The sequence below is a fragment of the Toxotes jaculatrix genome, chromosome 8, assembly GCF_017976425.1.
Source record: "Toxotes jaculatrix isolate fToxJac2 chromosome 8, fToxJac2.pri, whole genome shotgun sequence".
Taxonomy (NCBI): Eukaryota; Metazoa; Chordata; class Actinopteri; family Toxotidae; genus Toxotes; species Toxotes jaculatrix.
The window spans coordinates 13323380-13338804 of record NC_054401.1 but is presented as its reverse complement, the minus strand read 5'-3'; the positions used below and the strand labels follow the sequence as shown (position 1 = coordinate 13338804).

The window sequence follows — 15425 nt, the reverse complement described above, 5'->3', positions numbered from 1 at the left end:
TTGTGTACACTGCTTTGACAAAGTCATTTCTTAACATAACCTAAGGTAAGATATTGTTAGCTAAATATACAAAATAGCTGTTTTCAAAGAATGTATGAGAACATGGTCATATTTTACGTAACAGCAAAATCTTCTGCAGATCTATTTCCTGTTTGTTTACACTTTAGATATGCACTTATTAAGACGGTCGCATTAGGACATGGTATTTTTTGGTTTAGGAAACTGGAGGATGGTGTGAATTGCTGCGTCACCTTGTAGATATTAAAATGATATCTTGTTTACACTGCAACACAAGAAAAAAAAATGGAAATAGAAAAAAAGGTAAGAGAAGAGTAGATCTGAAAAGAAACTGTATTTAAAATGGGACATTACAGCACAAAGATAAAAAATATATATATACATTTCCTAGAAATATATGTCAGTGAGGTGAATAAATAATGGGAAATGTTTAATCCTTGCACGTTGTGAAGATGATCAAAAATCCTTCACAGTATCTCTTTTGGAAGCACAAGGAAACGCAAGGGATGAACACATTGTCTACCCAGTGTCTGCTTTACTAAAATATTGTGCTTTACTACTAAAACATACATAATACACAAAAATGATGAATGAATAAAGAGTCAACACAGCACGCTGATTGTAAATGTTCTATTCTAGAACATTTTGTACCAATTAAAACAGTTTGAGATACATTATAAATACAATTCTGTACATTATAATAATGTAAATACTATGTTCAAATACATTTCTATTTACAACTCCTTATGAGGGAGAGCAGCTTTGTTCTCTTCTTTAAAGTAAGGTCTTGGGTTTCTTTCATTTACTTGAAATAACAGCTTGAATATATAACTATTTCTAGTTAGTTCCACAGTTCACCACTTCCATAAAAACTTAGGTTCATCAGACAACTTTTCTTTGTTAACTAAACTACTTTTGCACCGTTTTCTCTCACCTGATACTGTCCATCACCCAGTCATCCAATCCCCCAGGTGAAAATTTGCATTATTGAGTACCTTGTGTTATACATCAGTCAGTTAACATATAAAATGCAGATGGACAGTCAGTTAAAAAAAAAAGAAAAAAAAGTATTCAATCAATCAGTCAGCGAGGCTGGATGGCATTTTGAATGCCTCTGGGCTTCATGATATACATACACAGGTTTCAGGTCCATGAAGTTTGTTATTGTTTATAAACTCAGTGAACGTGTCAAGGAGTCCATTGAGCAGTCTGGGGTTTATGTGCCTTTCTTTGTGGGAACGGGGAAATAAGGCATCAGTATATCCGGGCCTCATACAAAGCCAAGCTGCTTCGTCCCATGGATTAAAGTGATGACGCGTTTCTTCAGTCAGTTCAGTTAGAAAACATTTCACCAGTCCAATACGGAAGACAGTCTGTGAACTCTCCAAGAATCCTTTCCAGTGCAAGCGTTCAAACAGCAACAGTCTCATGCTGGATGGGGATTATTTCCTCCACAGTGTTACAGTACTTCAACAGGATAATTTAATTAACTGCATTCAAACACTGAAAGCCAAGTCAGGTTTTGCAGATTTGTCCTCTGTTCAGGGTATGTGGCATTACTCCTAGAGATATGGCACTAAGCTTTACTTGGACACATAGATATATTGTGAATACCTCCACAAATGTACATTACAAAAATAACATATTACTCATAACAGCAGATATGGAACCGTAGTTCTTTGGTTACCCCTGACATATCATATTAATGTAAATATTGATGTTTATTAACAGTAGTACATTCTTAATCTTCATGTCCCAGATTACTCCACTATGAGCCTCAGGGGAGGATGCATTGTCTTATAAAAATATTATATATACTTTTCAGAAACCAATGTAATAAAAAGTATGTGGGTAGTATTTTCATATGGACTCCCAGTTAAAAGTTAAGTTCTCTATCAAAAATATCGCCATATAGAAAACTCAGATATGTGCATAGAGAAGTTTCAGTGAACAGTAATCAGGATATACCTTCATGAAATGCACAGGTCAGCATTTACGCTTCAGGAAAGCAGACACACCTACAGAATATATCAGCTCAGAGACTTGATTGGTGAAAGGGATGGAAGGTAAGGAGCCATACTGAAGTCAGCCTGCGGTTCATCCATACGCACCGGTTCTGAGGATCAATGTCAGGTCTCTGCTTTTCCTCAGAAAGATGGTCCTGCTTTGGATCTTATCTGATCAGAGTCTGGGGTTCTGTGTCCATGGAAGGAGGTCCTCTGGTGAGACGAGATGGCTTGACAAACACACCATGGCCTGGAGGGCAGCGGAAGTACACTCTGCCCTGGACAGTCCCATTGTGCTTACCTGTGGGAGGGTGGAGCATAACTGATTTAAGGACTTGTGAAGCATTTTCTCCTAATAACCATGAATCAGTGTCTTGATGACAACACATTGACAGGATGATTAGACTTTCCTTTTTTGTATAAGCCCTCTTCATTAGCTTCACCATTAAAGCATGTATTTTTCATGATGTGACACATTTCGAAGGGAATATGAGGTTAATACAAACAAAGCTGTAGAGGACTCCTGACTTTCACCTACACCTCTCTTTCGTATTTTGTAGGACCAAGAGAGGATTATGACAGACAGGTAACGTGTGGTTTTAGACTGAAATATGAGCTGAGTGAAACATTTAACATTGGAAAAATGAACTTCTCAGTGCTCTCTGGTGGACAAACTCTGTGATAACACCATTTCTAAATTATCTAAAAAATGTTTTAAGCTAAAATTGCTCTGTTGTCTGCATATATTTGTTGGGCTCTACGAACATATTAATATTTTTGGAACAAAATCTTCAAAGGGACTCACCCACTGCCATATCCAGCTTCACACCAATCCAGATCCCCTTTGCAAACTCTACGCCTCCAACATAGTGGACTGTACCTCTCCTCTTCCCCACCCACACCTGCTCCCCAGGGGCCATCCAGTCAGGAAGCTGAGCTACAGGGGTGCTCTCATCCCCGCTAGAGTCCCCTGAGGGCTCGGCACTGCTGGGATTAGGACTGGGGCAAGGACTCCCGTGGGGCAGATCTCCCTGAGCTGGCTCCTGGATCGGAGGTTCTCCTCCTGCTCGTGGAGCTGGGGCAGAGGATGGGGCTGTAGACGAAGGGGTGACTGGGGATGGTGATGCTGGGGGTGGGACTGATGCAGAGGGAATTATTTGGGCTGGAGATGGTGCCGGGACTTTGTCAGGTGCACTTATTGGGGTCCTGACTGAAGTGCAAACTACAGTTGTGTTAGGGCAGGACACCGGTACACTAACAGAGTCTTCATTATTAGTACATTTGCTTATTGCATCTTCAGGATTGGATGTGTCGATAATACCACAGACAACAGAGGTGTGTCGATCGTCAGTGTTACATATTTCTACGTTATCTGGTTTCTTCTGCTCCAATCCCTCCTGCTCCCATCCCTCTGTAAAATGTGCTAAATCACTCTCTCCAATACTGTCATCAGCCCCTTTAAAGTCAGTGAACTCCTGGCTGGTACTGAGAACACAGTTATGAGGAAGAGGGAATGTTTGCTGCTTGTCTGTGCAATTAGGAATACCGACAGGTGAGGAGCCCTGAGGGTGGGTGAGCAGATCCTGGACCCCACCGGCTGAGAGAGGAGGCGGCTGGGCATCACTCCCTGCAGAAACACTTTTGGTTTGGGTGCTGCCTCGTCCAGCAGGACAGCCGAGGGGGTCATGGGGGTCTCTGGAGGTGCAGCTGAGGTGGTCAGAGCTCTCACTGGCACTGAAAGGCATGTCAGACAGTGTGGCATTGGAGGCACTGTGTGAAAAGTAGCCACTAGTGCAACTGCTGGCAGTGGGGCTTCGGGACACCTCTCTCTCGCCGCTCCCACCTCCACACCGGCTTCCCTTCAAGTCAGAACGGGAGGATAGAAACCCCTCCTGGCTCTCCAGAGTGGCGTTGTAGATCTCAAAATTTGCAAAGTCCTCTGGAATATAAGGCTGGAAGCTGCTGTGGTCCTGAGGGCCCCGATCGAGATTTAGAGTCATGTCCACATCTGTCTCCTCGTCCTCAGAGTCCTGTTGACCAAAACAACAGCAGCAGGACAAAAGACACATCCCACCGGATGTGATGTCAGCTAGAGCCTTTAAAGAGCAGTAGCCTGTAAAAACACTTTTTTTTTTTTAAAACAACTGAAAACAAAGAAAAAATGGCGTAGAATGTGATAATGGAACATGAAAATGATGGACAAATCATTTGTAATGTGGTTTTATTAAAATTGTATTTAGGTGTTTGTTGCTGTGCCACTGTAGTCACATGTCTGTACCATCAACAGTGTGCACTGTTCACACTAAAAACTACCCCTTTTTAAACACTGTAAGACCCATTGGGGCACATTTCCAATAGTTCAGAGTATTCTCACTGCACAGAAACTGGTTCTAGTACTATAATGAGCAAAGTAAACTGAGTTTTGTTTGCATTTATTTTGAATTACTAATATGAAAATACCTTAGAGCAATTTCTCTTCATAGGAAGAAAACAATTTTTTTGCAGACAACACAGTGTTTTCTCCACTTTATGCCAGTATTTGGACTGGACATGATGGCAGTAGGAACTACAACTATACAATAACTGTGTAATTTCGGTTTCAAAATGTAGTTACATAAGCTACTGCTTATGTAACTACATTTACTCCAATTCTCTGACAATTAATAATAAAAAATAATTAATTAATAATAAAAAAATATTTCAGGAATACACATGCTGCCAAAACTGTAAATTTGTGTTTTTAAAGTGTGTGACTCCAGTGGCGGGCTTTACACCTTGTGTTTGTATGTGACTCTCAGCAGAAATACTGCCAGTTTATAGAAAGACTCATTGTAAGAACCATTGGAACACATTTCCTGGTTGTGTGGTTGAAAAGGTACACGTGTAATCCTTAAAGCAAAGTATTTGGCAGTGTGTACACGTGTAAGTGCAATGCTTACAGCAGTGTGAATGTGTTTCCTGTCAGTCTGTGTGCGTTTAAAACTGTTACAGTAACCCTCAAAGCGGTGTGTGTAGCACTTACAGCAGTGCGTGGCAGTGTGTGGCTGAGCTGTCTGCTGATGGGAGTGGAGGTGGGGGTGGAGGTGGAGGTGGAAGGCTTGCAGTGGCCCTCGCTGCCTGCCCTGGGTCGGCGCCAGGGACAGGGAGGGGGGAGCAGTGCAGGGCTGTCCACACATGAGCGCATGCTCTGCGGATGGGTCAGAATAACAGCACACACTTCACACACACACACACAGCATGCATGGAGCTGGGCAGGCCATTTATACAGTTAGTTGCATGCAGTTTAATATTTAAAAAAACAGTGCTTGAAGTGTCTTGAGTACGTGTGACAGTACTTTTTATTATATTAAAGCATGCTTTTAGTTTTTTGACCCTTACTTTCTTTAATCCACTCACTTCTACAGTCTGTAGCAAATGTCTAAACATTTTTTATCCATACTGAAACTATACAGTCAGAACTCTTCCCTGTCTCTTTTGCTTTAATCCTGCTGCTTACTGAACCATCTTCACAGCATCCCTGACATGAACTATATTTGTAAAGTACCAACTCTTTTAGTCCACTTCAAGCACAGATGAAAACAAATATGCAAGGTTAGTTTAAATTGTCGAAACAGCCACAAACTATCTGTAAAATCCAATCATCACAAACAAAATCAGACATGAGACTTTACAGTGTAGCCTTGTCTAATTAAGTGTTGTGGCTTTCCCCAGTTGAGGCCATGCTCCTGCGAGTCGTGCCCTTATATTTCAGTACAGTGACATGGAGACAGTGGATGGCACCATCTTATTTGTTTTTCATCCAGTCACACAATAGCAAAGCCATTTTCTTCAAAATCATCAGGGAGCTTTGGGCCATTTGTAACATATTTATCATGTTGTGTCAATGTAAAATGTTAAAATGGTGTTTGACAAACAAAACAAGGACATGTGGGACTGAAGAAAGATTCAATGGGAAAGGGAACAACATGGCAAAAACAAAGACATGAATGCTTCCCTCTTGAGCGAGAAATAATTTAAGTCCTTCCTCCTTACCTCTTGTCCCAGCAGCGGCCGGGCCTCCAGGGCTTTCTTTGCCTTGTTCTCTTCTTTGACAGGCAGCAGAGACTTGAGGAACTTGGGTGGCTGAGGGGAGAGGACTTTGAAGGGGCTGGAGTTGAAAAAGGTAGGACTCTCTGGAACCAAACCTGTGTGGGAACATGCAGTTATAATGTAACAACACAAACAAGGTTTCTTACTCAGAAGAAGTCAGGACACCATCCAGCTGCTGCACATTTTGCATGTTCTGTACTTTACCTTGGTTCTCCTTGATTTTGATGGGTGTGCTGCAAAGGGAGCCATCCTGGGGATTGCAGGTGGAGCTGTCCGCATGATCGCAGTGGTCCTAGACAGTAACATTTAGGCCAGTTTCATGATATAGTTTAAGTAAAGTTGCAACTAAGAGGCTCTTTTATGCTGTAGAACACTTTTAACTATCTACGGTCTTGGGACCCAAATGGACAGCCCTTATAAATAGATGAAGAAATTTCTTTTGAATTTTTAAACTGGTTTTTATTATCAAAGTGGCAATTAGGACAAAGAGCACTGGTTTGTTCCTTACCTTACAGTCTTCATCCTCACAGCCTGTCAGGTCTGTTTTACTACACGAAGACTAGAGAGCAAGAAAAAAACATGGCATCAGTGTCGTCATATTTTATAACAGGTATTTCTATGCGGCTCATTCAGTAGTTGCATTGAATGATGTGTTCATTACATGCTGTACATTTGGTGTGCTGATACTCCTTCTCAGGTGTCTCCCTTTAGTAGCCAGTGTTTCCTTCACTGTCACAGCCTGCGAGGGGGAGTGGGACATGTGCATCTTTACATGTGACTATATAAATGAATTCTTTTATCACTAAATAATACTTCATACCACTGTATACAATACCTGGCGTAGCCTCTCTAGACTGAGGATGTTCTCCACTTCCAGAACTCCCCGTGTGTATTTCTCAATGTAGGTTTCTCCATCCTGAGTCTCCTCACTGTCACCGCGAGCAGCCATGAGGGCCAAGGTTTCCCTCTCCTCTGGCTCCTCTGATGCCTGGAAAGGAAAGAGAAAAAAAAATGTACTGGTTATTTGAAACCCATTGAGAAAACAGTCTGTTGGATCCAGTGGCAGAACGACATATTTCTGAAAACACTTTAGAAAAGTTGTACCTTTGGTATGTTAGACACGATGTCATAAGTCACACCACAGGAGTAAAGTGTGTTCTTTAGGGACATTCTTCTCTTGAGGCTCTGAGTGAAACTCTACAATTAAAGAAAAAATGGTTTGAACATTTAAACCAGATCCACTGCCGTCCACCACATCTCTGGGGTGACCTCAATCTGATCCCCATTCACCTGTTTGTTGTAGATGTTGACAGCAATCCTCTTGCGGAGCACCAGCTCCATAGAGGCAGGGTGGCTGAGCTGCACCGTGGCTTTGATGATCAGGTAGATGCGTTCGTTAGGAGACGTGACCCGGTTGAGGTGCACAGAATCATGGATGGATGAATCCCAGGAGCACACTGCTGACACCTGGGAAATTAGAGGGGTTGTGTTTTATTGATACAGCTCCACAGTCGTCTGCAGAGAAACAATCTGTGCCATCGGGCTCTAACTGCACACACGGAGACATGGATTTACAGTCATGTAGGTGGGCTGTAGATTTGGGTTTGCAGCAGTTGGCTAATGAGCGGAAAACTCACCATCTCATGACACAACAGCACAGTAAAAGTGGGAGTGTCAACATCAAAGAAAGAGAAATTAAGAGAAATTACTTTTCTTTTAAATGCTTGCTATGGATGATGCCATGCAATTACATGACTGTAATTGTTCAATTATGCACATAATTGTAGGAAAAAAGACGCTGTCCCCTTTCTGCAAGCAATTATCTGTGGAAAAAGAACTTTTAGCAGAAATTAAAGCAGTAAATTCAACATAACACAGAATGGAGTAAAACAGCTGAAAACAAAACACTACAACCAGTTTGCAGTTGAAGAAGCCTTGCAGAGGATGTGGTCATCTGACAACCCGCAAACTAGGTACCTCTGAAACTACTGACTGCAAAAAGAACACTGACCCACTTCAAGCAGCACTGCCAAGAGACCCACACACTTATGCTCATTTGCCTTTCGTAAGAGTTTTCTGCCATGCTGATAGAAACAGAAAGTGGTTCTCTGAGTTCCTTTTTTGGCCACCAGAGGGCAGAAAAGTCAAACCCATTCCTCACCTCCTCATCACTGTGCCTGATGATGGGCAGATAGAAGAACTGGCTTCCATGCTCCTTAGGCAGGATAGAGTTAACACCTGCAGCATGTGGGCCGGTCAGCTGTTCGTTCACTGTCAGATTATCCGCTGGTGGTGGTATAAAAAAAGAGTTAGGGTTTATAAAGCCTGAGGGTATATCTGTGAAATATTAGCTGACATAAAAGACGTGTCTGCCTCACCATTCAAATCCAGGAAGAGAACAGGGATATGAGCTTCCATTCCTGCAGGTGGGGTCCTACAAACCATTGAATATGACGTTAATGTTGAAAAAAGCAAAGGGCTGCAAATGAAGTGAACGTGATGAGTCACGTTTATAGTTTTTCTTTTACCAGTCTGCGGGAGCTCCAGGGATGCCACTGCTAGGTGCAGGTACCAGCACTGCATTTCTCTCCTCAGTCAGTCCAACCCACTGCTCCACCAGCCGAGCTTCGCGCTCAATGTCCTCCTCTGACTTCTCTGGAGTTATAAAGTGAGGAAAAATGAGGTTTAATCACAGCACACTAAAATAAAAATTTAAACAAAAAAAGATAGTCTAACCTTGAGCTGCAACACAGAGCCTAGGACTCACCATGTTTGTTGATGATTTTCTTGATTTGTTCGTCAAGATACTCCCGACGTTTGATCAGGGCTTCTGACCAGCGCTCTCTAACACAGTTGAGATCTTCCTCCTGGAAGCAGACAGAGACCAGAATCAGTGCCAGCTGGCTCAGTGAGTAGAGGATCTGCTGCAGGCCTCAGTGAAGTGTTACCAGGGGATGGCAAGGGTGGCCTGGGCTGGCATGTCTGAAGAACATACGTACTTCTTAGCACCCACGGCTAGTATATTAGAAAAGCCAAGTGAAGCTAATGCTGATCAAAGTTCCCAAACCAAAGGTGTTAAAAAACAAAGCCTTCAGGTCAGTATTTTGGGTTCAAGAAATAGTTATGCTCAAATTTGAAAAAAAAAAAAAAACAAACAAAAAAACAACAAAAACATAAAACCTCCCTTTAACCCCTTTACAACTCACATGTAGCCACAGCCACCCAAAGTCCTACCTGGATCCGCAGCAGATCGCTCAGTGAGAGCACCGCAGAGAGCAGATTCCCTTCTGCATCGTCCAAACTAACCAACAAACCTCAAAGCCAATGACATTACGCTTTTGACGTCAGCACACGTCCACCATGCAAAGTACTGTAAATCATGCAGCCATGCAATGCCCATGTGATTAAGTGAGGCTTATTATTCCTGCAGCTCTTCAGTGGTGACAAGCAAACAGTAGCATTAGTGCACGCAACCTGAGGGGAAAGGCAAGAGAGAGTGGGACGAGATCCCTGGCAGACAGATTCCTTGCTGGGAGCTCAGCCATGGGTGGAACTGTATTTTGCACGGAGGGCTGCCAGAGAATGGTTGGTGTGATTGATAATTACAGCGTCAGAAATCATCCACATGTGCAGCTGCTGTTTAATAAAGCACTCCTTTAGTTGGTAGAGGCACAGCCCTCTGCCTCCTGCCTCACATGCCCTCAGCGACAGGCCTAGTCGTGAACACATAATCAGTTGGTTTCCTTCATGCTGCAGAGTGAACTACATGGGCAGCAGGGGGGGACTGAGATGTTACCTGATAACTATCCATATCCTCTTCCGCCTCTCTCTGGCAGGAGAGAACACACTCGGTCAAATGTGGGGAACCACAAAAGTCCCAGACACGAAAGCTCTGAGCAAACCATGTAACTTTCTCGGAATATCAGTGATGTGATTTATGTCCATGTTTGAGTGAATGATGTCTTTAAAAACAATAAACAACCCCAGATTTTATTCTTGCAACTATATGAATATGGAAAATAAAAAAATAAATAAAAGGCTTGATAAATTTAGAATTCAGCAACCAGTTACTTCCTGTTTATCAGGCCACATCAGTACATGTTAAATGAACTAACAGGGCACTAATGAGTTCGTGCATTCCTTGGCCTGCCTTAGACAGACTGCCAGCTACCCAGATGAACCAGTCATGGCATGAAACCAAAGATAGACTAAACATACTTTGGCTGAATCAGCATAATATCATGTATCACTGGCATGAAACGAGCATACACTTCCCAAAACACTGTTCTGCTTTAAAACAGAGTCAGTTACATACAAATCATCATCACCTATTTCTTTTAACACCATAGCTTCATAGTTCATGTTCATGTGTGAACAGTATGTGAATATATCCAAAAAATTTGTGTGTTCCACAGACCTGGTAGCTGTCGAGAGGTCTCTGTAGTTTGGTGGAGCGAGCCGACACACAGCCAATAGAGACGGACAGCAAAGCCTCAACCAGCAGAGGCAGAGTGCCTGAGTTCTGGACTGGTTTCACACACACCTGCAGCCTCCTGGAGTGACCCTGCTTGGACAAATCCCCATAATTCAACATCAGAGTGCTGCTTCCAACGCTAGACTCTCAAAACACTTCACGTCTGTTCATAATTACATAATTACTTAGTATCCTGTTAAGTGTGTGTTTGATCTAGGGCAGCCAGTCTGACCTAAAGGGAAACTTTTCCATTCCTTTTCTCTGACCTGTCGGAGTTGGAAGACTCCTCCTGTGCTAATGTCTTTTCCAGAATGCAGCTCCACAGATGAGTACTCTCCCTGCTCATTTAGCTCCTGGATGGAGATCCAAAGCTCGATCCTGCGAGACACCTCACTCCACCTTGAACAATCATCGGCCAAGATTAGTAAAGTATGAAATGTCTGTGTCTGTGCGAGTCTGTATGTTTAAAGGTCTGAGTGAAACATGTACCTGTCTCGGAGCGTCTGGGTCTTGGCCTCTAGTGCGTCTAACTCCCAGAGTGAGCGTCCATTCCCAGCACAGCGGTGACCCCAAACTTCTATGGCCAATGCTCCGTCTGATATAAACTCTAAAAACTCGTCCGTCACATGCACAACATAGTCCTGCACAAAGACGAGATTTGGTGCAGTGAAGATGATTTGAAAATAAAAGTTATTAACAAAAGTCTCAAGCGTTCAGTAAGTAAAAGAGTAACAATATCAAGCTGAAGAAACCAGCTGCATCTTTTTCTTACCTTGCAGTGATCAAACTGGACAGTGAACTGGGCATCTGGGCTTCGAGGGGAAGGTCTGTCTGGGCTGACCATGGGAGGAGCCACGGTGGGCTCGCCGTGCTCCCAGAAGGTGTACTGACAGAAGACAAAGTTGGACAAGTTGAGCGGCAGACCTGTAGCCTCTCTGATCCGCACCTGCAGCAAGACAAAGAGAAGGGATGAAGTTACTCTTTTTTTGTATGTTGGTAAGTCTCCCAGTGAAATGCAAGCTCATTTGCGAACAAAAAGAAGATGCAATACTATACCAATATCATTTTTAAATGACTATTATGGTTAGAATCCACTGACAAGTGGCTTTTACCCTGCACGTTAGCCTCTTGGCCATGTGGACGATCTCCCCGTTGTTGTCCATGACCTCGTAGCAGCTACTCTCGCTGGAGTTTTCGGATGAGTCGTCTCCGCCGGACAGGCGCTCTGGTAAGGCACCACTGACTCGCATCAGCTCAATGTGCAACCTGCCTGCTACCTGTACAAAGGAGCAGAATATGGACCTGGTGTGTAAGTAATACTGGAAAGCTGCACCATGAATATCTCTGTATAAATCTGTTAATGCTGGTGTACCCTTACCTCTCCTTGTTGGCTGATGATGGGGACAGCATATTGCAGTTTAACATCATGGAAAAGGCACTCCAGAAAAATGTTGGCCACTCCTATCAGGTTGTGGTTCTCTTGCGCCTCGTAGAATGGATCACAGTGCTTACTGTTTGCTTTGTTACACTGAAAAAAAAACAAGGGAGCACAATTTATAATTAAATGAACTTTTTTTTTTAATTTCCTACTGGTCTCTTCCTCTTTCTGGTTGTCTGTTTCTCACCATCTCTTCTGTGCCTTCCCTCCAGTCCCTGTAGTGGTCTCTCATGTCCACCAGTTTGTTCTCCAGCTTCTCGATGGTCCACACCTGGGTCCCCTTCGCTTTCCTCCGCACCTGGATGGCCGGCTCGCTCACTATCGCTCCACGCTACACAAAAACATGTTTACAGATTTAGACACTTCTAGTTCTAGTTCAATACATATACACACTTCAAAAGGTTCAGCCCAAAGACTTAAACAGATGAGAAGAAAATCAGGACCAACGTGAGACCATATTCTTTTAAGTTCAGAGGTCTGACCTTGCGATTGGCGCTGAGGTTGGCGGCAGGAATCTGAAGGGTGACCTGATAGTCAGTCAGTTTGTTCATCTCTTCTGCCAAAAAGTTGGCTTCTCGCACCAAGGTGTTGGCTTTCACAACCTGCTCCCTGAGTCGAGAAAGACTCTGACGAAAAAGTTCATCCCTGTCACACACAGACACAGACACAGACACAGACACAGACACACACACACACACACAGACAACAGAACACAGGGATCATTCATTCATGAAGATGAAGACCTGTCATTATATTTTATGTACAGTCTGCCTGGATTGACATAAGTAGGTCTACCATCCTCGTGTTTACGAGTTAATGACTGACTGTTCAAGTAGAAACACTGATCCCTGCGTCTCAGATACTGCTCTTTCTGATGTTTTCACAAACCACAGCAGTCTAATTTGACCATAAATGGGAAAACAGTTTTCAGTAAAGTACACGACATCAAGGATGAATCCAGCAAAAATGATGCGTAATAATGTGAGGTGTTCTTTTGGCAAATTAAAAGTTCCTTGGGACAAAATTCTGCTCTGTTTGGATGCCACAGTGCACCACAATAATGATACTGACCCACTGCATGACTTCAGTGCAACATTTTCCAAAGAATACTTTCAGCAGGATCAGGTGTCACATCTCATGATAATTATAGGAAGATAACAACTTGACTTAAAAACTAACTTAAACTAACAGTTTCCTGTTCAATTTTGAAGTCCGATCTCAACTCCACAGAGTATTTTTAGGGTTAGGTGTAACTTTATATTCCTAGCATCCTGCCTCACCCATAAACCTGCAAGAACAGACTGAGTCAGACTGAGTCAGCACTGAGCACATGGATTTCCATGTGAGCATAACATTTAACTGACTTCATGCTATGTGTACCTTATAAGGAGACTACTGAAAATATTTCATGCATCTCTGGTTAAAGCAAAATACTCAGAAATGACACATATAATATAAACAAGAACAAGGTAAATGGCTCCCTGCAGTGTCCAGTTTGTGTATCAGCGTGTGTGTGTGTGTGTGTGTGTGTGTGTACACGCTCCACTAACCGCTCCTCCGTCCACAGTCGGAGCTTGCTGTGTGATGTGTGTGTCGGGAACGTAAGGCGGTCACTGCTGCTGCGGTGGTGCTGTGGTGTTTTTTCAGGAGACAGCTGTTGCCGCAGAGACTCTAGCTCTCGCTCGTACATCATCCTCTGCTCCTCCAGAGCCGTCCGTTTCTCCTCCAGGTACTGCTTCTCCAACACTTGGACCACATTCTGCATGGGATCTACACACACACACACAGGAGAGAAACAACACATTTTACAATCAAAACACTGTGCGAGTTTATGAGTGGGCTTAAAGTCAGCTGACAGAAGATTAATCAACAACAAATTTCCTAATCAAGTACTTTTTATTTTCATGCAGTTCGATTGTCCATCTTCTCAAATGTGAGGATTTACTGGTTTTCTCTGTTTCATGGCAAATATTTATATCAGCTAGCGATATATTGAATATATTTGGCATTTTGACTGTGGGTCAGAGAAAACAAGCAAGTTGTTTTACTATGCTATAACAACTAACTGCTTGTTAGTCGAAAACATGCAATATTTCTCTGAGGAAATAATGTCAAATTGTTAAAATTAGATTTAGGCTTTCGTACATCCAATGGGATAAACAAAGTATTGTTTTACAGTAATGGTATTTCTAAAAGATGTTATGGTTTTGGGCAGAGCAGCTGGAACAAGCTGAAAGTTCTGAAAACTAAGCGGAATACACATTGTACAGAGCTGTGGAATGAAACCCTAAAGGATCATGTAGATTGGTATGGTATGATTATACTAATCATACCATTGTTCCCAAGAGTCTTCATCATGACCTCCATCTGGGCAAACTCATAGCTGTAGTCCTGCTCGGAAGAGGCCTCGCTGGCGGTCTCCACATCTGCCTCGACGAAGCTCTCTCTGGGAGAAGCTCTCTCCAGCTCCTTCAAACGGTCCCGCCGCTTTCGCTTAGGCAGATTGATCCTGCGATATGGCACGACTTCCAGTCAGTGACTCTTTAACTTCATGATGGCTGTTCACACATTTAAATGAAAGAACTCATACCTGAAGAAGTGGTTGTTGCCCCATAAAATCCGGTCTCCGTGCCACAGGTGCACCAAGGAATCAATCATTGTTCCGTTCACACACGTTCTGTAGAAAACACATAGGTTCATGATGAAATTCTTTTAATGAAGATGTCAGATGGTATTTTAATCTTTAGCTGTAAACAGGGAAAAACAAATTGAGAAAGAACAATCCCTTTGTGGTGGGAGGGAGACGAGGCTCTGATATCAAAGCGAGGAGCTCAGATCATAGATTCCTGTACAGTGAGGTCATGTGAACCACTGAAGTCCAGTCATCCATGAAGGAGAGAGACAACGGACAGAGAGATTCGCAGAGATAAACAGACAGATAGAGAGTAGTTGGAGGTAGTTGTATAGTAGCTCACCTGGCATTCCCTATGGGCATCAGGGTGACATCACCATCTGGGCAGAGCTCCAGGACACAGTGCTCCGACTGGATCCCAATCCCAAAGAGCTGGATATCCTGAGACGTGTCTGCGCCCACACGTGTGTGCTCCTACACACAGGTGGAGGACAAATTAAGGAAACTATAATGACAGATCTGAAAGTAATTACGACCCCTTCCTTACTCCAACTTTTTGGCCATAACCCTAAAAGCTGCAAACAAGCAAATTGCAGAAAATAAAACTTATTAACTCGGGGGAAATCACAAATAATACCAAAGCGAAACCAGGCCTACGTGAAAAAAACTTGTGTCTGTTTCACTGCAGAGTGGGCGTTGTTGAACAAACATCCCAGCTTCAAGAGGATGTCCTACCCTGCGGCAAACTAACCCAATTCACATTGCCAT

The 15425-nt window shown here is 43.1% G+C and overlaps 1 protein-coding gene across 5 annotated transcripts in view; it reads right to left on the bottom strand.

Moving 5' to 3' along the window:
* Positions 1 to 347: 347 nt before the first annotated feature.
* The window catches only part of kif13a (kinesin family member 13A), a 34647-nt gene continuing 19569 nt past the window's right edge, over positions 348 to 15425 (bottom strand). The window contains exons 14-40 of one of the 5 annotated variants that reach the window (XM_041044385.1): positions 15001 to 15131; positions 14616 to 14702; positions 14359 to 14534; positions 13576 to 13795; positions 12508 to 12670; positions 12213 to 12356; positions 11966 to 12115; positions 11700 to 11864; positions 11360 to 11533; positions 11077 to 11228; positions 10854 to 10986; positions 10531 to 10677; positions 9910 to 9942; positions 8881 to 8980; positions 8642 to 8768; positions 8492 to 8547; positions 8275 to 8399; positions 7404 to 7580; positions 7218 to 7310; positions 6949 to 7101; positions 6775 to 6852; positions 6622 to 6672; positions 6318 to 6405; positions 6057 to 6208; positions 5047 to 5271; positions 2830 to 4054; positions 348 to 2325 (exon numbers count right to left, since the gene is read on the bottom strand). In XM_041044385.1, coding sequence (XP_040900319.1) covers positions 2192 to 2325; positions 2830 to 4054; positions 5047 to 5271; positions 6057 to 6208; positions 6318 to 6405; positions 6622 to 6672; positions 6775 to 6852; positions 6949 to 7101; positions 7218 to 7310; positions 7404 to 7580; positions 8275 to 8399; positions 8492 to 8547; positions 8642 to 8768; positions 8881 to 8980; positions 9910 to 9942; positions 10531 to 10677; positions 10854 to 10986; positions 11077 to 11228; positions 11360 to 11533; positions 11700 to 11864; positions 11966 to 12115; positions 12213 to 12356; positions 12508 to 12670; positions 13576 to 13795; positions 14359 to 14534; positions 14616 to 14702; positions 15001 to 15131 — 4659 coding nt within the window. In that variant the 3' untranslated portion in view covers positions 348 to 2191. The remainder of the gene's footprint in view (positions 2326 to 2829; positions 4055 to 5046; positions 5272 to 6056; positions 6209 to 6317; positions 6406 to 6621; positions 6673 to 6774; positions 6853 to 6948; positions 7102 to 7217; positions 7311 to 7403; positions 7581 to 8274; positions 8400 to 8491; positions 8548 to 8641; positions 8769 to 8880; positions 8981 to 9909; positions 9943 to 10530; positions 10678 to 10853; positions 10987 to 11076; positions 11229 to 11359; positions 11534 to 11699; positions 11865 to 11965; positions 12116 to 12212; positions 12357 to 12507; positions 12671 to 13575; positions 13796 to 14358; positions 14535 to 14615; positions 14703 to 15000; positions 15132 to 15425) is intronic. The other 4 variants (XM_041044388.1, XM_041044386.1, XM_041044389.1 and 1 more) reach the window with 4 other exon arrangements.